This window comes from Ceratina calcarata, unplaced genomic scaffold (assembly GCF_001652005.2).
Source record: "Ceratina calcarata isolate Rehan_Ccalc_2016 unplaced genomic scaffold, ASM165200v1 scaffold90, whole genome shotgun sequence".
Classification (NCBI taxonomy): domain Eukaryota; kingdom Metazoa; phylum Arthropoda; class Insecta; order Hymenoptera; family Apidae; genus Ceratina; species Ceratina calcarata.
Genome location: NW_017180369.1, coordinates 21,697 through 42,450, shown reverse-complemented (window position 1 = coordinate 42,450; position 20,754 = coordinate 21,697). Strand labels below are relative to the sequence as shown.

At 47.5% G+C, this 20,754-nt stretch overlaps 1 protein-coding gene and 1 long non-coding RNA gene across 3 annotated transcripts in view; one reads left to right on the top strand and one right to left on the bottom strand.

Annotated features, from left to right (window-relative positions):
• The window catches only part of SNF4Agamma (SNF4/AMP-activated protein kinase gamma subunit), a 47,541-nt gene that overhangs the window by 10,972 nt on the left and 15,815 nt on the right, over nucleotides 1-20,754 (top strand). For both annotated transcript variants that reach the window (XM_018035411.2, XM_018035412.2), the window contains exons 4-8: nucleotides 2,047-2,140; nucleotides 2,210-2,553; nucleotides 2,674-2,892; nucleotides 6,525-6,567; nucleotides 17,003-17,136. In XM_018035411.2, the coding sequence (XP_017890900.1) occupies nucleotides 2,047-2,140; nucleotides 2,210-2,553; nucleotides 2,674-2,892; nucleotides 6,525-6,567; nucleotides 17,003-17,136 (834 nt within the window). The remainder of the gene's footprint in view (nucleotides 1-2,046; nucleotides 2,141-2,209; nucleotides 2,554-2,673; nucleotides 2,893-6,524; nucleotides 6,568-17,002; nucleotides 17,137-20,754) is intronic.
• On the bottom strand, nucleotides 8,459-12,284 carry LOC108631470 (uncharacterized). Its single transcript, XR_001916926.2, has 2 exons — nucleotides 10,421-12,284; nucleotides 8,459-10,317 (listed from the first exon to the last, which is right to left on the bottom strand). It is a non-coding gene; the product is annotated as an uncharacterized LOC108631470 (long non-coding RNA).

The following is a 20,754-nucleotide window of genomic DNA, read 5'->3' as shown; positions in this document are numbered from 1 at the left end:
CTGGTCCTCCTATGTGTGCGCGTGAACGTACGCGGAGGTGTTACGCACGTATCTCGCTAATCACGATTGTTCGTCGACGATAAGGGAGAATTACGACGATCCTCCGAGGAAACTTATCATCGGTCCGATTTCTCGTTCAAAAGATATCGAACGTGTGTGTGTGATAGTGAATCCCTGCATCTCGTACTTACCACCCACGAGAGCCGCCGATATCGTTCACACAGTCCCTGGTGAATCCCGATGGGCGCACGTTTATCGCGTGAACGGACGTTCTGAAATCTCGGTGGTGCGCGATTTCCTCGGTCGCTCGTGAAACCATGTCGACGGTGTCCTTAGGTCGCGTACGAAAGTACTCGCTGGTGCCGTACTTGGATCGATGTCCGGAATACCATGGAACGTACAAGGTACGTACCGAGAACAAATACTCTTCGCTTTCGATCGCGAACGCGAGACAGAGGCATACGCATATCCCTTTGCCGCCAGCTGATACATTCACGTTAGATCGCGTAGAATCTATCAACTCGTTCCTTCGAAGCAGGTGTTCCTAATTTGCGCAAATTTGCGTGCGTGAACCGAGTCTCGAGAAATCTGACTATATTTGTTCCACACGACGTGTTTCAATGACTCGTTGTCACGGATACGCCCGCTCACAGGGGCTGATTTCATATTGATAGGAAGCGAGTCGACGATAGTCGGGCGACGACGATTCGTCCGTCGCCTCGGTCTTATTTTTCAATCGTGTTCGATCGCTTTCACAATTGATGACATATACCAGCACCTACTGGACCACATCGTTCAGAATACTCGGCGACGCTGATTGCTTTTGTTCACAGGAACGTTCTCTCACCAACAGCTGTTCGTTCGCAATCTCGATCTTCGACCGTCGACGATCGGAATCGGATTCGATAATCTTATCTGCGTGAGCTCGAGTGCCGAACGAATTACGTTGGGGACGGATGGGCGATCGACTCGAGAGAACCAGATTTTCTTCCTCTACAAAAAACAATGTATTTTTCCAGAACACGATCGATTGAAATGCGTGCGCTTGCCACGAGTCCCTGTCCCGTTTGCTTATAATATAATAAAATTCGGACGGATCTGTAGTTTATTCGTCGACCGTGACATCTTCCTTCTTATCGAACAGCAGCCAAGTGTTTGTCGTCCGTCGGCATTGAATTCTGGCTCCCTTGAAAACTACTTCTCCGTTTTCCGTTTCGTTCCAAAGTCGATCATAGTCGATCGGATTAACGTTCGAGACCACGAAAATCGGTGGGTGACTAGTGACGATCGATTGATTTTGTACGGTTTCGCTGCGTCTGTGTACTGTACAAATGCCACGAAAGCATTACTCGATGATTCAGTGCGCACGATTCAATATGGGAACACGTGATTCTGTCGTTGGAAAATGTCACGACAGAGAGAAAGGTGGTGTGGTCGCAATTAGGGAAAATAAATTCTCGCGCGCGATCACGAGACGATTCTCGGATTGCGGAGAGCGTGTTTCACGATTCGGTGCCGGGTCGCACGAAGGGGGCACCACGAACGGAGGAGAGAGAGAGAGAGATTGTTCCGAAAACGATGTTTGACCAAGCTCAGCTGTCTCTTATAAAATGACTAACGATCTGTTTTTAGCATTGTTCCGTGTAATCTGTTCTCGGAACTTGTGTCGGTTATATCGGGAGAGACACGTGAACGGGTCGAAATGTCCACTTGCAAGAATACTTTGCAAGAAACGATCCACGAAAGATAATCCAGCTAAATATAAGACATTGTGTCGACTAACCGTCTTGATTAAACAACCGTATCTAATCGTCTTATTACGACGGTTCGGATTTGCGAACAATTCAATTTGTTACGACTCGATGATCTCCTCGATGATTTCGCCGAGCGTCGACCGATTCATTTTTTCTATCTCTCGTGTCGTCGAATCGAGAATTGCCGAATCGTGTCGATCGTGATCATAAAAACAGTTAGTTATACGAGAAATTTCGCCGCTAAACATTTTATTACACGGGGATCGTTCGAACTTTTTTTTTTTCTTTGCAGGAACTTGGATCGCAACCGTTGCCAACGATCGTGACGGAAGACACTGACACTTCGGGGCAAGCATCTCACGACCAAGGTCACCGGCCACGAGCAGGTACGGTGATCGCGTTTTATCGTTCGATTAAATACCCCGTTCACGAACGCACGTCTTTCGTTGCTACAGGTACTTGGGGCTCGCATTCGAGAACCATCAGGAAGCCTACTTCGGGGAGCGCACCTGGTTCCGGGAAGTCGACGCCCCTTCCGCAGCAGCCGCAGGAGCCCACGTCGGGATCGTCGGGTTCGAGCAAAGGCGGCAGGAAGGCCTCGGGTACTCGGTCTGGATCCACCAGCCGTTCCAACAGCCGTAGCAATAGCGCGGAACGCAGAAAAAGCGGCGGCAATATCGACGACACCGCCAGTCCGACTAGAAAACCAGCGCTCTTCGATGCGTTCAGACCGAGAAGCAAATCCGATGCTAGCAAACGAAAACCCAGTATCATAGCCAACATGAAGAGCGCTGTACAGGTAAACCGTCGTACTTGGTCTCTTCAAGTCTTAACTTAAACTGTTGAATTATTGTTACTGTTATTGTTATTGTTCTTATTAAAGTGATAATTGAGCCTCGTCGTTGGGTATCTTTCACAGCATTCGTTGTACAGAGGCTCGCACGGAAGTTCGACGAGCGATGTGCGTAGTACCGACAGAGAACATCACAGAGACAGCAAAGATCATAAGGAGTCTAAGGAGATTATGGGACGTCCGCGGGCAGGGTCGGAAAGCAGCAGAAATCCAGTGAGCAAAGTGATGGACCTTATTAGGCATCGAAGTCACAGCGCTCTTAATGCCGAAGACAAGCGGAAAGCGGTGAGTAAATCCATTTTGCTATACGTACGAACGCGATACATCGATGTTCACGTGGTTTACGTAGCAGCGATGATAAATCACGGCAAGGATCAACGTGAAAAAGAAATAATAGTCGTCGTAGTAAGACTACGGGGATCGATCGAACGCGTTAAAATAGGTTTCCTTTTTATCGTTGCGCCAAGTGTAACGTCGGTTGGTAATTGTTCTTTTTCTGCTCGTCAGTATCGCGGACAAGATGTAAGGATTGCACCTGACGATTCGTATTTAATGCGAAATCTCGCGTATCACCGAGGAGACATTACCGAAGAGTAGCGACCGATAAGAATGTTCGTTTGAAAAACAAAATTTTCACCATAACGAAAAATGCTTCCGAGAAAAATTTGAAGCTATGATTGTCAAGATACAAAAGAGATTCTACGCAATTTCCTTTCAACTGTACTCGTTAAAGTTGTAATCGACGATGAACGTAATAATTAATCGATTAGCCCTCGAGTGTTCGAGATGGAAGAAAATTGTACACGACCTTCTTTGCAGGTCTTTCAGACTTGCTTTCGTCGTCATGTTTCAGACTAAAGTTGTATCTTTGGCTGTCGGCTACAAATATTACCGACTGTGTTTTCAGCTCTATCAGGCTCAATTCGTTGTCCCACCGCTGCCATTCTTTAATAGTATCTCCTCGGTGATCGTATCGTATTCCGGTCCGAGTAAAAGTACAAAATTGGAACATCATCTGGACACATCATTTGTAACGAATTCCCGAACAGAGAACAAATAATGATATCGTGTATACTTTGTTTGAACGTTTCAGACGAACCGCGACTTTCAGAAACGTACAGCCATCACCGGTGATGGCTCGTTTTTTCAACAATAGTATCTCAGCGAACAAAAGGACCAGATCTTTGAAAGCAGAGAACACCACGTTATTTTGACGTCGGCGTTTATACGACTCGGTTCTTCCTTCGCGCGGCTCGGCCGACTATAATGCCAGAGAACCGAGTTGTTGCTCCTGCATCTTTTAAAACTATTCTCCTCCGTTCGCATTGTCATACACATGGTCTCTTTTTATCGTACCTATGCGCGATCTTTAATTTGACTAACAAAGCCTACCGTTAGCATTTATTCTGTACGCTCTGATAACGTCAGAAAGAACGTGTGGTTCGCATCAGAGAAAAGGAAAACTGCTGCTGCTGCTGCTGCTGCTGCTGCTGCTGCTCGTACAGCGAAGGTTCTCGCAGCAAAGTCGTAAATAGCATCTGTTCAAATATTGAAGCCATTAACGCGCACACGACGTCATTGATCAGTTTGAGTAATAAATTTTCCCATAAATTCCGTCCGTCCGTTTGTCCGGCAATGGTTGCACGTTCCAATCGCTCGATCTTCATCGTCTTTTCTATTGCATTTTATGCGAGCATTGCGTGGCTCCCAAATAATGCGCACGTTTCCACGTTCTTGGCCGCGCGTCGCATGACACAACTAGTTAGCAGCGAAACCTGTTTCGTTTCATCCACCGTGACACATTTCTTTACTCCTCTCGTAAGTTTGTTTAAGCGGCATGTTCCGCGCCCCTCGATCGAATAAAATTGTACTAAGTGAAAAGTATCACTCCTCTCGCTGCTCGTTATCTCCGAAACACGACAACATTTTCATATCCCTTTATCGCGACCGACTTACGTGTTATAACGCTCGTTACATCAGAAGTCGATGGTTCGCTCAATTATAATTTCTCATTAGTCGCGCGATTCGTTTGAATATGGAGGTCGAGTTCGTTGGACAGGTGGTCGTGAACGTAACGTGTGTTTGGAGAAAAAAGAACGACGCGTGACGTCCAGATTTCGGTGGGAGTGACGCGTGCACGTGTGTGCGTGTGTGTGTGCGTCGACGTGCGAGTAGCGCCGACGTGTGTATGTGAGTGGAGAAAACGACGGATTCAAAGGCGAGTTTTTCGCTCAGTGACTCGCGGGACTTGCAACGTCGAAGGTCTTGGGAAAACACCGCACCGAGTCTCATTCCTCTGTGTACCGCGCGACCGCGTGTACTTATTCGGGACCGATTTAAGGTTCATTCTTTGACGATCCTCAGATTCGATCAGCGATTCCGCGGGGTGGTACCGACGGCGTCGCGAAGGTGGAAACCGAACTGTTACTCGGCTTACTGAGTAGAGATCACGCGTGCTCATGCTTCTCGCGAAATCATTTCCCTAATTGAAATTACGTCGTATCGATATCTATCTATCTCTCTCTCTCTCTTTCTCTTTCTCTCTGCTGTGAAAATCTACCGCCGGTGGTAAGGATCGAGCGAGTCGTGTCTTGAAACGTGCGATAAAAGTTTTCTTCCTAGCGGAATGACATTCTTTTCTCGTATGTAAATTCGTTTTAACGATTATCGTGTATCTCTAATTACCCTTGTAATATTCCACGCATTTCAAGTACGTGGACATTGGAGTATACGCTGAGAAACGCAGCGGTGCTTAGTTGTTCATGTTTCACTTGGAACGCTCCGCTTACACGTATCTCGATTTCATTGATCGGGCTTGTAATTTGGAAAGGAGCAGCAGAGGAACATTTCTCAACGGGAAAAGAGAGAATTCCTCACGGTTGAATCGCGGTTCTCGGAAATTTTTGGCCCTCTGTTCATTGTCTGCCCGAGTAAATTACATCGTGGCATATCTTTTTTTCCGCGGTACGTCTCGCGAAAGTGATAACCTGTGTAAATTCATGACCATTGTTCTTTTAAAACGAGACCGAGGAGAAACCATTTGCATAGTATTAAAATATTCAGGCGAATGATTCACGATTTTTTGCTGCGTTGTCTTTCGTATTTTCACCGTTTTTTCGTCTTTATGATAATGAAACATATCGTTACGACGACATAACTTCCGTTCTTATCGCGAGAAATAGGAAAGTAATTATTCGTAGTCATCGTAGACGGTACAATTTTATAATAATAACAGTAATAATAATAATAATGATACTCAGACGGGCAACTTCAGTAGGAAAGATATGTATACTTGTCTAAGGACGAGTAACGAGTTTCTTAGATTTCGCTCTTCGATTTTAAACTGAAAGTATGCTTTCTCCCCGTGCTTCGTCCATCATTTTCCATTTGGAATCACCGTAAAAAGTCGAGCGTCAACGTTGAAAACGCTGATGATATGGTTCGATCGACTTTTGGTCATTGTTCAGTTTTCACGGTTCGATTCGTCGATCTGGCGTCGTACTTGGACTTGTGTCTCGAATCGGATCGTACAGGAAGGATCCCTGCCAGGAAGAACACGGTGTAAAATTCTGGTGAACGTTGAACCGGGATCGTGTGATTATGTGATACTGTGTCGGTTCATAAGAGCGTCGCACAATATGTCTTCGTACTTTCGATGGATAAAGAGTGGGAAAAAGGACGATTACTTTGGCGCAAAACCGAGAAGTCGTTCGCTAGATTCCAAGAGTCTCGAGGCCTCTGGGATACGATTGATCTTACGAGATGAACATACTTACGTACATACATACATACATACATATATTTATTATTCTGTCGGTTCCAATTTTGCACAGCACACGCGTGAACGCATAATAATCTTGTGCTCGTCACCGTTGAGACGTCGTTGTTCAAACGAGAACGCTTTATCTCTTTTACAGAAGACTGCTGCGGTTCAGCACCAGGCTCAGCCGAGTTCGTCGGGTGAGTGAACTTTCTTTTTCTACGTTTACGATTTATAATAAGGTTTTGGATCGAGCGTCCGATCATTACGCGCCCACGTAAAATATGTTACCGCGAGTCGAGTGGAAGCGGAAAGTACTTAAGTTGGAATGGTTTACGATGTCGAAAATACTCGATAGACGTCGGGGAGCGTTAGAGAATTCCTATACGTATCATGAAATTTGAAATAGCGGCTTCGACGATGCGAGATATCGTCGGTAGATGTCGGCCATCGTACCGTAGTTAATATGGCGGCGCGCACGGTGCGAAGCGCGCAGAACGGCTGACGCTGACGGTGGTGGTGTGGGACCTGCGCCTCAGAACGTTTTTGTACCGCAACGCGTACAGTGGGCACGTGCTCGAAATCTGTCCGTTTAGTGGCCGCATCGTCAGGCTGACGATCAATGCACGCGATTCTTCGAAAGAACGCGTCATTAATCCCCGGGACTGCACTCGGTTCGTGCACGGAGTCACGGGAGTCGTCGTCGTCGACCTCTAGTGAAATTGAATCTCGAACGAGTCACCGGAGACGCCGCTGAATCTGTCGTACGTGCGAAACGAAACGGAACGTAACGTCTAGGGAAGAATTCTCGTCCGATCCTCGGTGCTCGACGATCTCGATGTGAATCGTTCGGTACGTCGATAGTTTTTTCTTTTTTGTTCTTTTCGTTTCTCGTGTTCGCGATCCTCTTTCGGTGGTAATAGTCAACGGTCGAATGGCTGTTGAAACGGGACGCGACGTGTCATCGACGACGGCACGATCTGCGATCGTAAACGTAAACACAATTGCGCGTTACGTGTTGTACCACGAACCGCGTACACGGGAACCGGTACGACCTTGCTGGTCAACGAAACGGTAATTCTCGTTTCCTCTTCGTCGGACTTCCATCGGTAGTAGTAATAATAATAATAATAATAATAATAATAATAATAATAATAATAATAATAATAATAATAAGTACGCGTTTTGCTGTTCTTCCGATCAGCGTTTCGAAGAGAGTGTGCTTACGTGCATCGAGAGACATCCCGTCGATTCTTTTGCGACGAGATCCAGACAGTGATAGTGACCGTTTTCGTTGACCGTAAGAAAAGTTCTTATCTATGAGCAATTAGACGCGTATTGTGCCGATATTCTCCGAGCTTCTGAGATCACGTCCGAGGTGCGAACGTGCGCCGCGTAAAATCGTTAAGTGTGTTCTGCGATTTGAACGTGGGAAGTGAAATCGAAGGAACGAAGTGGCTCGACTTAAAACTGCCTGCATCGCAATAAATTGGTAAGTGGTTCTTTACGAACACTCACATATTTTATTATTCGTACCGATCGAGAGACGTGGACGTTCATTCGATGATTGTAAACACTGCCCAGAAATGTTTCGTTGCCGTATCAAGTAATCGGTTACGATCATATTTTACGTACGTACTTACCGTAAACCGTCGTCGGTCAGATAATAATTAGCACGAACATCCGATTGACTCGTCGAGGAAACGGTAATCGTACGTTACGATCGAGAGAAATTTAATCGTGTGTAAACTGGGCTGGATTCTGAGTTCAGTTCTGCTCGGACGAAATGTGAGAGAACGGCTCATCGGAGTAACGATCCTAATGAGAAGCGCTAGATACTACTTTCTCCGACATCCAAATTTCTGACTCGTGACGTAACAGCTGCAGCGTGAAAAGAAATATGTTCTCAGTCGAGTGAAATTACATAAATTGCAGACGTTGAAATTGGAAAAAACGTCGATTCGTATGCAACTGTGAAACTATTATCTGTTATTATGCTAATTTCCTTATTACTAGAGGTTCCAAGCAAGTGGTCTGCTGCTGCTGCTGCTGCTGCTGCTGCTGCTGCTGCTGTACATGAGAAAATACACATTTAACGAGCGTTTTTGTTTTATTAGTTGTCGCGTCTTTAAAGACTCCTTCGGCGGGTGAAAACGAGTACACGCAGCACAGAAAATACGATTGAGAGAAAAGAAAAGAAAATAGGAACAGCCCCGCGAGAAGTAATTTTTTTGAAGCTGTAGTTCTCGCGTGTGTTCTCGCAACGAACGAACAGTTGGGAGGGTTCACCACCGGTTGGCACCTTTCGAGCAAAGATGAGAGTACGAAGGGTGGGGTGGGATCGCATATTATGTACTACCACTTGGAATCAGCACTCGACGGACGAGTGAGACGTGGCTCGTCTGTGTGAGCCTAGCGTCGAAACGTGGTGTGCAAGCAGCGGCCGATGGCAGCCACATTCTTCGATTCTGCTAACTCTTCAGAAACCGAGCGTAGAGTGCTTCAAGGATAGGACCAAGGTTACTCGTTACACAAGATCACACCTTCTGAGCAGGCTCAGTATACGTCCGTATATACGAAATATTTCGTTGTTTTACGTGTTCCGAACGAGACACGCGTAGGTCGCTGGTAGAAGCGTGTATCTGTACGTGCGTACGTGACCCTCGCAGAGCACGGTAAATCCTTATATAGCCAGCAGCTGGTTCTGGAAGTGCACCGTACACCGCGGCATATCTGTATCTGTATACACACGCGGGTCTTGGTCGGCCTTGAAGAACCGGTTTCGAGATCCACATGTCGATCGTATCGACGAGTTTGAAACCGGAAACCGATGTTTTCGGACATGAAAGCACATGCATTAGCCAGCTCGTCGTGTAATTTCGCGCTTTTTCCTCGTCTCGAGACTCGTCTACGACAAAAGAGTTAAACCTCGATCTCGTTGAAACATCTACAAACATCCAAAATGGTTCCTAACATTAGGGGAGAATCGTTCTTTTTCATTGTCATGAACGTGTACACGACGATTACGTGCGTGTTCTTTTTATCACGTTGTAACGTGGCTACGTTCTCGAGTACGAGCCGTAAACAAACGTTGAATAGGAACATGTGCATACAATGACTCTCTCTACGTGTATTTATATCGGCATTCGTAATGCCATTCAGTCTTAACCTTTGATTATTTTTCCTCGTAAATGAGGCTTGTGTTTACTAGCTAGCATTTTTTCCGCGGATGTGTTCCGTCTGGAGCGCGTGGATTTTTAATTAACGCGAGATCGCCGTCCGTGCGAGCGCTCGAACCGCGCGATTTCAGTCATTCGATGACGAAGGCGCACGATACGCGATGTACGACAAAACGAACATTTTCAGTTTTCCGATGAGAGTCGTTTAAAAAGTGCTGCCGGAATATTAGCCGGGTGCATATGAACGGCGTGTCGCATCTACCAAAGCTCGTTAACGTCTTTATCTGGTTAGTCGCATGTAGTAGCCTCTGGAAGAGGAACGGTATCATTCGCGCGGACACGGTTCTCGTCTGTCTCTGTTTTTTGCTAAATCGAATTACGATTCGTTGCGAGGCATCGCACCTGTACTCCCTAATCCACGTCCCAAGGTCTTGGCGACGTAATCGACCACAGTCGAAACGACTGTGTTGGCGATACCGACTTTCTCAGTGTAATATATACCGATAAAAGTCAGGTTTTCGATTAGCCATTGTGCACGCTGCATCGCGTTACTGCAGTTAACACGCTATATGTAGGTAGTTGCGACGCGCGTCCTGCATCTTCTCTCGCTGGTTGTGCCTCGAACGAGATCTATCGAGATGGATTCGGTCGGACGCACAGCTGCAGTGCAACCGTGCATCGTGTGCACGTTCCCTGCTGCAGCAGACCTCGCTCGGTCATGTGTCATCGCTGAGTCGTTCGGTTGGCTGCGTGGTCCGTGTGTAGACGAGTCTGTAAAATTGAGAAATTTCTTTATAATTCGTATACTTAAGTCAAGTTAAGTAAGTCGTCAAGCTGCCGGAGAGTCTACGAATCTGAGAGTAGAGACGCGTACGTTGATCGTATATGCTCGTCGTTTCGATCGATTTACTACTACTGGTGGTCGCGTCTCGTGCTGCTTTTACGCGTCTACAAAGTGATGTAACGATCACGATTTCCAATATCAACGACCTGTAAATCTTTCCGCGCGTTACTCTTTCCACGTCCGTCTTGGCCGGTGTGTATACACAGAGCGTGTATCAGCTGCGATTTTTCAGCGTCGGAGCAGCCGACGGGGTGCACCTATGGTCTAAAAATAGTGCGATAGAACATTATTAGATTATGTTACCGAGTGCTCGCAAGTTCGCGTAAACATGCTTCCACCGGTAAACTCAATGTCATTTGTATTTTGTCTATTTTAGTGCTTCGTTAGTCGGAGCTCGGTAAATAACTGCATAAATTTCGACCACCACCACATCCCTGTAGGCGACGAGAGCATCACGTTTAGACTGGCGATTTTGATCGCTGGAAACGATGTCTCCCTCTCTCGATACCGATCCTCGTTTCATTTACGTAAGTTTACGTAATCTGTACGCTCGTTACACGACGTATCACCTATTCGCGAAACAACAGTCGATAGTTCAACAAGTGCTGCATAACTAATAATACTCCGATGGCGGGCGGCTCGTCGAAACGTTTATCATATACTTGAAAATGTTCACGTCGGATCGTAACGGCTTCTTGGTGTGTCCGCGCACGTGTTCCTTCTCGTAGGTATTTCTAATAAGGAATCTGGTCGAACCAGTACCGTCGTCGTCGTCGTCTACTCATTGACATTGTTCGAACACGTCGAAGCGGACGATATCGGACGAAAGGGAACTCGGACGAGGCTCGAGTCAACACATGTGTCACACGCGGTATCGCTTTCCTGTTTGTCGCTCGTCAATACGCGTTTACGTAACCGTGTTCGTGCAATTACCCAGCTGCCGAACGGTTGCCTCTTTGCCGAAGAAATATTATTTTTATTCGCATCTCTCGATTCAATTCATACCTCGCCAAGGCGGCTTCGCCGAGACGTTTCATAAAAATTGACCGAACCAACACGACCCTCTTCTGTCTCCCGTCGTTCGTCGTTTTATCTGTGTCGTTTTCTACCGTAGTTGGAAATTGGATAATGGGCATCGCGACGTTCTTCCCCGACGACGGATATCCCCTTTTACAGAATGTCTTTCACGCGAACCGTACATTACATCGTTTACCTGTGCGAAGCTACGTGCGAAACGAACGTCACGTGGCCAGTGTTACCGGTATTCCATCGATTTGCTCGAGATCCACACGGCTCGATCACGGCGGTTTCATTAATAAACGGCGCGCAGGAAACGCGGTTCGAATCGCGTGGCGATGCACCCGCGACGACGCGCGACGCGTTCGAGCTCCTCAAGTAGAAACGAAACGGCGTCATCGAAGCTCAGGTAAATGAAACGGTGATAAACGATCGTGGAACGTTTCGCTAGAAAAACACTTGACTAGGACGATCGACGGCGTCGATCGCACGTAATGCACCGCGGAACGAGAAGCACAAGTCGCGTCGATCACTTCTCTCGGTGTTGCACGTTATATACGTCGTTCGTTCAGCATCCCGTCGCGTCGGCCAGATACGATGTTAACTGCAAATACTCCCCGTACATTCTCCGTGGACATCCCGGTGGTCGTTAAACGTCTGATTCACTCTGGTAGAATTGAAACCGACACGTACGTGACTAACCGACGAGTTCGATCGGGTCCCAACGTAACATTGAGTTTTCCGCGGTGCGACGGCATTGAACGGATTGAACGTGACCGGTTCGGCCTAATTGGAACGTACGCGTCACGGGAGGAGACGTGCATCTGCTTCGCAACGACGATGTTTCACGCGCTGTACCACCGTACCGTGTTTGACATTTTAAAGGTCGATTCGGTGAACCTCCGCTCCAGACGGAGAGAACACGCTCGGATGTTCCAACTGCGTATACGTATGTGTGCAAGTCGGCCGTATAAAGTTTTTCTTTATTTATAGCTTGTTTGACATAATTCTTTGTGTCTCTCTCTTGACTGCCTTCGGTCCTGTGGACCTCACGGTCCGAGACCATTGAGTCGGTGAAGACGACCGGTGGTGATTCAACACGATTGCACCGGCGAAAATTCGTAGATCGTCGGTCGCGCTTCCTTTCGCTCCGTCGAAAACGAGTAGTAAGTATGCGTGTTACAGCGCAGCAGGTCTTTATGCGTGATCGGAAGAACAATGATTTCGTCGCGGACGTCATCGCAATTTATTACGCGCGCGCGGTGCAATTATCCCAAGTCGCGTTTGTCGAACCACCGTCGTTGAAAACTCTCGAACCGAGTCTGTTCACGACGATTAAATACGATTTCGTGATCGGTCTAGAGGTCAGGTAATAATTAACTAGAGGGGACGGAGCGTCGTTGACGTCTTAACGGTGCAAGTGTCAGAAACGGTGATCGCGATTTCAAGCTGGGCCTCGGCATCGTCGGCTACCAATTTTTTCCCACCGTCGTCGTCGTCTCGCCGAACAAAAGAGGGTGAACTATAACAATTCTTTTGAGCATGCACGCTCCTTCAGAACGGTGGGAGACCCGGTCAATCGATACGACCCAGTTTCCCCGGCCACGGCCCCGAAATTTGTCACATCGACGACCCCGTTATTGAAATCGGGACGTTCCCCCGAGCACACGTCGGATAATACGAAATCAGTTTTGTTCGTTGGCTCATCTGTAAGAGAGAGAGAGAGAAGAAACGAATCTCTTGGTCATCTCGTATTTACACGCGTTTAATTGCGACCGACGATAATTGGATCGTTCTCGTAAGAGTCACGACGATCACCGGCCCCTTCCGACTACTTCCCCTAATCACGCAATCAGCCGCGCGCACTAAACGTTTCCTCCTGAATTTTAAAATTAATCCCGACTGCCGGAGGACACGCCACTTGGTTTTAAGTATCGTTACACGTAATATCTATATCGCCGTCGTTCGTGATCGCGTCCGTTTCGGTTTCGTTCGCGTCGTTCACACCGGATTCCAGGTAATCCAGCTTGAATCGCGAACGATCGTGTCTTCTCTTTGTCGCTTGTCGTATTGAAGTTCAACGAGCTCGTGGTTAAACGCTTAACGATCGATTTTAATTGAACTACATAAAAATAGTCTTGCATTTAGATCAGAAGAAATATGTCTTTCTCCGCCGATCGCACTTGGCTCTCCGTTCAACGAGAGGGTATATTTTTCACGAGAATCGACGGGAAAGATCGTTCGAACGGCAGCGCTGACCTCGAACGAACAGAGTCGACCGGAGTTTCGCGATATGATTTTCGCGACTGAAGCGATTGATCTGCAAGTTCGATGATCCGGAGATGCGTGTAATTTATGGAGATTCGTCCGACGTATTTACGATACGTCTGTACACGATTTTAGTAACGCGAGCCGTGCAAACGATCGTAGAAACGAGATCGATTGTCGGCTACGATTCTACGAGCATGCCAGACGATCGTGCTCGTGTTTCGATCTTGAATTTCGATCGTGGATTCAATAAATCTTGCTCGACGACGAGAGGACTGACGCTCCACCCGGGGCACGCGCGACGTCGTCGTAAGTACGCGCGCGGGAGTTCGCAACGACGTTCGCGTCGATCGCGAGCCAGTGATATTTGAACGTCCGCTAAATTTAGGTGTACCGCGCGACCAATTTAATTTTCCAACAGCATTTCGTCGGCGTCACGCTGGTTTCTACTATTTGCGTAAGTGGAATTTCGAAAGCGGCGGAAGCAGATTATTTTCGAACTTGCCCGTTAAACCCGTAGTAGATGATGTTGGACCAACTGTGGCAGTGTGTTCGTACGATCGATGCGTCCACGTTTCTCGGCCAGAATTGTTAAATTTTTCTCTATTAGGATCGTTTTCCGCAGTTTCAACGGTCTTCCCTGTGCGTCGTCGTGTCGATAAGCAACGACACGAAGATCGACCAACGAACCTGGAGGAGAGACCATTCCCCGGCGAAACAGAGAAGGAACAGAGAAAAGTTATTGTTTATCGAACGAAGAGAAAGATCGCCGAGATGCATGGAATAAGTCATCTGCTCTCTCACCATGGTTCCCAGAGTAACGACGCGAAGCTCCATCATCATCTTCATCGTCAAGATAAAAAGAGTTGCTCCGCTTCGGACGCCAGGCAGCAGCAGCAGCACGACGCCAAGATCCTGCAGGAGCTGTTGAACCAGAAACACGTTCAAAGACGCGTGTCGCGAGGTTCAGTGAGCTCGACCTACTCTTACGGTTCCTCGACGTCCTCGTCTCACGGATCCAACTCTTCGAACCATCACGGCTCGTCCCTTAACCACGGCGTGCACAACCACTCGGTGTACCACACGATCCACGGTAGCGGCCACCACCATTACAATCATCATCCCCTTCATCACGTGCACCATCCTCAGACGTTGCAACCTCAACCGAGACAGCCGAGCGTCAATGGTCGGGCGTCGTCACCCACGTCACCCAGCCCGACCGGGGATCAGGAGAAGCCTCAACATCATCATTACAGCTTTCAGGAGATGATACGACACTTTGGCCGAAGGTTGGGCCACATGAGGAGGCAGAGCGAGTGTCAGGATCCGCCCAGGAACAAGGAGCAAGAGTTCCGGAACAGAAGTCAGAGTTTGGACGGCGGCGCCGCTCGGCATCCGAGTCTGAGGGACGCCGATTGCGAGACCACGTATAGAATCTACGAAAGCATACTCAGGCAAGGTAACCGAAACAATGAATTCTCCGAATCCGAGCGGGGAGGACCGTGTGTTCGCTCGACTAACACCCTTCCCAACGAGATACACGCGCGCTTCGATCGCCTTTCTTAGATTCTCCGTTCGAGACCGCTGTACGTTCCTTTAAAACTAGTCTACATCCAGTCTACGAACCCGTATGATTATAACGCGCGACACACGTGACCACTGTTCCGTTGGCAAATATTCGTAATGCTAAGTTCCTCGTGTTACGCAATTTGTTTTTGTAGCAATCGAAAGCACGCATTATCCGGTCTCACAACGTGTGCCAATTTCAGCTAGAACGTTGTTCGTGTTTCGAACCATTTAAAATTATACGTAGACACGTCGTAGTACGATATTTAACTGTCAATTAGCAGAGGTTCGCGTTCTAAAAATTTAACCACTTACAAATATTTATACTCGTACGAGTATAAATGTTCACTGTGGTCATCACCGGATAGGAACGATCGAAACAGAAATAAAAGTTCTATGGTCGCGCCGCGTCGCGTCGCGTCGCGTCGCGTCGCGTGCCACTCGGCGTCGTTATCTTCGTTTGAAAAACGTTTCCCGTCTCGTCTCGACGATTTTCTCCTAGCTGGACACGATCGTACGGCATATTTCTATTTTTGGATCGATCAACGAGTTTGCGTAACATTTTCTACTGCAGGCTCAGCAGCCTCTGTAGAGTTCAGTCAGCCGTCGGTACCGAAAAAGGTCGCGGAGATCACCTTCGCTTAATCGCAACGGCTACTACTTCGCTTTGCGAGTACTTCTCATTACGATCACTGTCGCGTGGTACACGCGGTCGAATCGTACGAGATTACCGTATTCAAATTATCGACCGTTCCGAACCGTATTTCCGAAACCGATCGACCTATTTATCTGCTGGCCCGGAATCCTATCCGCATTCTCTTCATTTCCCGATCGTTAGACGATCTTCTTGCGTATTCCCGAACAAATCGTTCCTTCCTTCCTTCCTTCCTCGAATCATTATTTTTATTCCGATTGAATTTCCATTACGGTCGAACGTGATACTTCTTATCGATTGAATTCTCATCGTTCTGATTCGACCACAAAAAGGGTCGTTGGACGCGCGCGCTCGTGTAATTATGAAATTCTTTACCAGCAGCAAGAAAAAGGGTAAATTTGTTCAAGGTAGAATTGATCGAGAACGTCGATTAAACTTTCCGTGGGATGAAATATCATCCGGGGAATACGAATATAGAATGTGAGAAGGAAAATGTCCAAGGGAAATATTCGTTTCTATGTCTGTCAAAAAATAATAATAAAAAAAAAAGACTGTGTGATCTCGCGGCGATCCGATGTCAAATTCCAGTTTAACGGATCGTCGCGGATTGAATACGTCGACGTTTTATACGGCGACGTATAAGATAACGTTGGAACGCAAGAAATGCAGAACGATGGCCTGCTGTTGGCAATTGGAGAACGAGTTCCGGTTTCTCGTGCCATCGTAATCGCACGCATTTGACACTCTCAGCGATGAACAGTTTAGTTTGCAGAAACGTGGCTCTGCAGCGTATATTCGAGTCAATTACGGTTCCCCGCCGACCCTTATCGCCGCTCCGCGGAATGCGAACGAAACGCGAGAAAATAGGAACTACGCGTCGTATACGTATCAAAAATCGTTCTCCGAGTAAACACGGTCGTACGTAAGATATTGCGTTTATACATTGACGGCTACACGGTCTAGCCGTCTCGACGGACGACCAGCAGTTTACGTTTTTCTACGTCGGACGCTCGATCTCGATTTCTGTAGTGGTATCACAGTAAGATCGTCGGACGAACGATGATTTTGTCAATTTTTTAACGTCGCTGGCGAACGTTCGATTTCAGGAGCACTCAGAAGGAGTTCCTTGGATCCTGGTGCCAGAAGATTCTCTTTGGGCACACCTGCGGTTCCGCATAGAGCATCGGACGCTTGCCTGGATCCCGTGCACGCCGCGATCCTCTTCAGGGACGCTAGAGGGGTGAGTTCTCTTCGTTTCATTCTTCGATCACGTTCGACGAATTTTTCTAACGGCCGATCGCCGGTCTACCCAGACATCTGTATTTCGAGAACGCGAGACGCGGTCACACCATACAAAATTTTCTCGTTTGCGCGGATCACGTCGGAAAGTGAGAGATAAGTCGAATATGCGTCTCGGCAGAAAGCGAGAGAGCCGGTGCGAGATGAAGCTTATGAGATTTGTGCGTCTTCCGCGGTCGAAACTGTCGAAACTGTCGAAACTGTCGAAAGTACCGAAGAACGTTCGTCTCGTCAGAGGGACGATCGACCGCAGACAACAGCGGGGTCATCGTTTTTATGCCAAAATTCTTACGAGTCTCTTTTTTAATTCCTAACGACGATCAGCGTAAACACAAGCATAAAAATATCCTTGTCATATTGTCCAACCGCCGACTTTGAACGCTACCAAGGTCTTCGGCGCGTTAATTTTTTTTAATTATCGCGCATTCCCCGGGCGAGATACAGCGGGTCTTGTCTCTGCGAGGCTCGATACGACCACGCTGTATCTCTGTGCTGCGCGTCCGTAATGTTCTCGCCGTACAATTTCTCGAACGCACACGTATTCTCGGATCGGATGACTACTTAACGAGAACGCAGGAGGGGAAGCGGAAAAATATGCGGGTAGGTCATTTGTTTCTCTGCCGTCTTCTTTTTCTGCGCAACGATTTATGGTATGTGCACCGTTTCTAAATATCGATTCGATGAAACGCGGGACAAACGATCTGGGTCACGATGAAAGCTCGGGTGGTAAGAGAGAGGGAAATCCACAGCCGAATCGCATAGAAAAGGAGTCTCTCTCTCTCTCTCTCTCTCTTTCTCTCTCTCTATACTCATATAGCGCCGCTTTATCATTCCGGGAAAATAGGTCGAGGTCACTCTTCCTTTTTTCTATGCATCTCGTTACGTGTCGCCACGAAAACTTATAGATGGAAAAGGTCCAGGTTGACGACGCGCTCCTTAATTACTTTCTATTCTTTTTCCCCTAATTAAACGTGTGTTCGCCGCCGGGCCAACTATGCCACAAATCACGATGATCAATAAACTAGCCGGTAAAAGCGAGTGCCTGTCCTGTTCGACTCGGTGAGTCGGCAAAGCGAACTCGTGTATTTGCCGACGTTAGGTTACGGACTTCTGCATCACGCGTTCTACTCTGATGTACCGACGAACCGGACGACGAAGAGAAGTAAACGCTGATTCGAGCGTCCTCTCTTCGCGAACAGTGCTCGATTCGATTTTTACTTTGTCTCGTTTCCTGTTTTCCCTCTACGAACGAACCGAGACTCTCGCCTCCACTTGTCCTCCAGCGAAATTTAATCACCTACGCTTCTTAATTGTTCGTTCGATCGCGAATATATTAAATTGTTCAAGGTCGACACAGAGATCCTTGAACTAGATCGTAGTTCTTCGCTTGGCACCGTTTCCGAAGATGAGACTTTGCAACCAGAATCACGATCAACATTTAAAATGAACGTCGGAACCGCACGATCGAAATTGAAATCCGTACCAGGATGACAATCAGAATCGAAGTAAAAATCGGAAACCTAATGAAACGATAGAACACGTACGAGTGCGCGCGAGTCAACCGGAACTGCAATTTTCTTTCGGTTCCAAATACTGGCTCTTCTTCCATTTCCATAGACAACCGTGAATAACTATTTGGATAATTTTAAAGGTGGACACCACCGACTGTAAGTAGCCAACTCCAGGAGCGGTCATTGACAACAATTTCTAAGTGAGATGGAATCGGGCGTGAGAGCTCCATTTATGTGCTTATCGATGATCTTATCTACCGAATAACCGTAGTCGAACGACGGCGGCAGTAGATAAAAAGTTATGGTTGCGTACATTCTGCGTACTGCGAACGCGCGTAAAGGCCACATGCTCGTGTCGCAATCTCGAGTACAGTTACTTTCAAATCTGATACGTGTGCCATTAGAATCGGTCTGAATCAGGTAGGAGTTGAGAAATTATTTTCCGTGACGATGATTCTCGTTAAAAAGAGAGAGCGGAGTATACGCGGACGTGTTACGTAGGACGTACATACATAGAGAGTCAACGTGAACGAAGATTCACGCGGCGCACGTGACTTTTCCAGGGGGAGGAACAGAGGAAAGTCCGGGAAATTGGATCGGTCGGCCGTCGTCGCACGCGCACACAAGCCGATGCGCCGTAAATTCCGCACAACGTGTGTCGCGAACTCCGCCGGCTTTCGACCCGATCCAGTTCGCGACCAGCGACCGAGCCGGTGTCTCGTCCGATCCAGTGAAACACGCGCGAGTCTAACGTCTAAATCGAATCGATCCGACGATCAAACAACGGCAAACAACGTTTTCGCTGCTCGTAGTAGCGTCCAAGTCGGCGATATCCGAGAAGTCGTCGCGCAGAACGCGAACCCGCGAGGATTCCGTTGTTCAGGGTTTACGTACGGCGTCTCTGACGGTCGACAGTCGTATCGTCGATCGTCCAACAGAAAATGATTCGTGCGGCTGACAAACGCGACGTCCAACAGTAGTAGCGACGATTTAGGTCAGTGTAGTTCAAGGTGAAACCGAGTCTGGTCGAGTGTGCATCTACCAGTTTTCCCGAGTTTTCCCTTCGGTAACCGCAGAAACTTGGTGGACAGATCGATAGGTGCTGGTCCGTAATTCGATGCGTAACGCAACTACGGAGATCGGAAAACGGGTATGAAACGCGACTTGGGATACCTTTTCTATGGTTCGCAGCGATCTCGATCGATCATCACAGTTTTGTTATACGTCGTATTTGTGTTTTCAATCGAATTTCATCACAAGAGTTTTTACAGAGAATTTTAACGACGTTTCGCTGAAGAGATCGTGTGATAAACGCGGTCAGACAGAGTTGGTAGTGAGAGAGGCTCGGCGAGCTGGGTCAGTGCCAGGTTTTCGATTCATGGATGGTTCGTATCGGTTCCCTCCAGACGGAAACGACTCCGTCGTAGGCGATTGGTGTGGACGTCCGTTACCTATGGACAGCCACGACGAACACTTGTTGCTAGAGACGTGTGTCGAACGAATGCTCTCTCCATACGAAACGTTCGAACGTTCCACGGAATATCCGAATTACACTTTCGCTCCGAGCCGTTCTCTTCACGATCTCGTAGAATACGGAAAAGGTTCAAAACGAATTTAAACGTTCAACGATAACTAGACGGCTCACAGCCCGCGCTGTCGAGAGAACGACGGGAGAGTGCAACAGTACATTGTAATTGATTCTACGCACTACTGATAATCTTTACTCCAGTTTCCAGTAAATATTTTCCTCGAACCAAAGTATATTTAGAACGTCGTTTTACGATTCTGTTTCGAGAATGTGGCGAGCATCGTGGAAAGACGTCTCTGTTTACTGGCGCATGGTCGACGTTTTTCGGGAAGCGCTCGTCGTGCTATTACGAGAGTATCAGTCATCATCGTTTGCCAGACCAACGTCTGACCAACTTAAGGATGTATTGGCTATACAGTTAATCTCAAGAGTTTATGTACCTTAGAAAAACGCATTTGCTATAATTAAAAAGAAATCAGACATCGGAAGAACAATGCTAATAATAAATAGCTACGTGCTA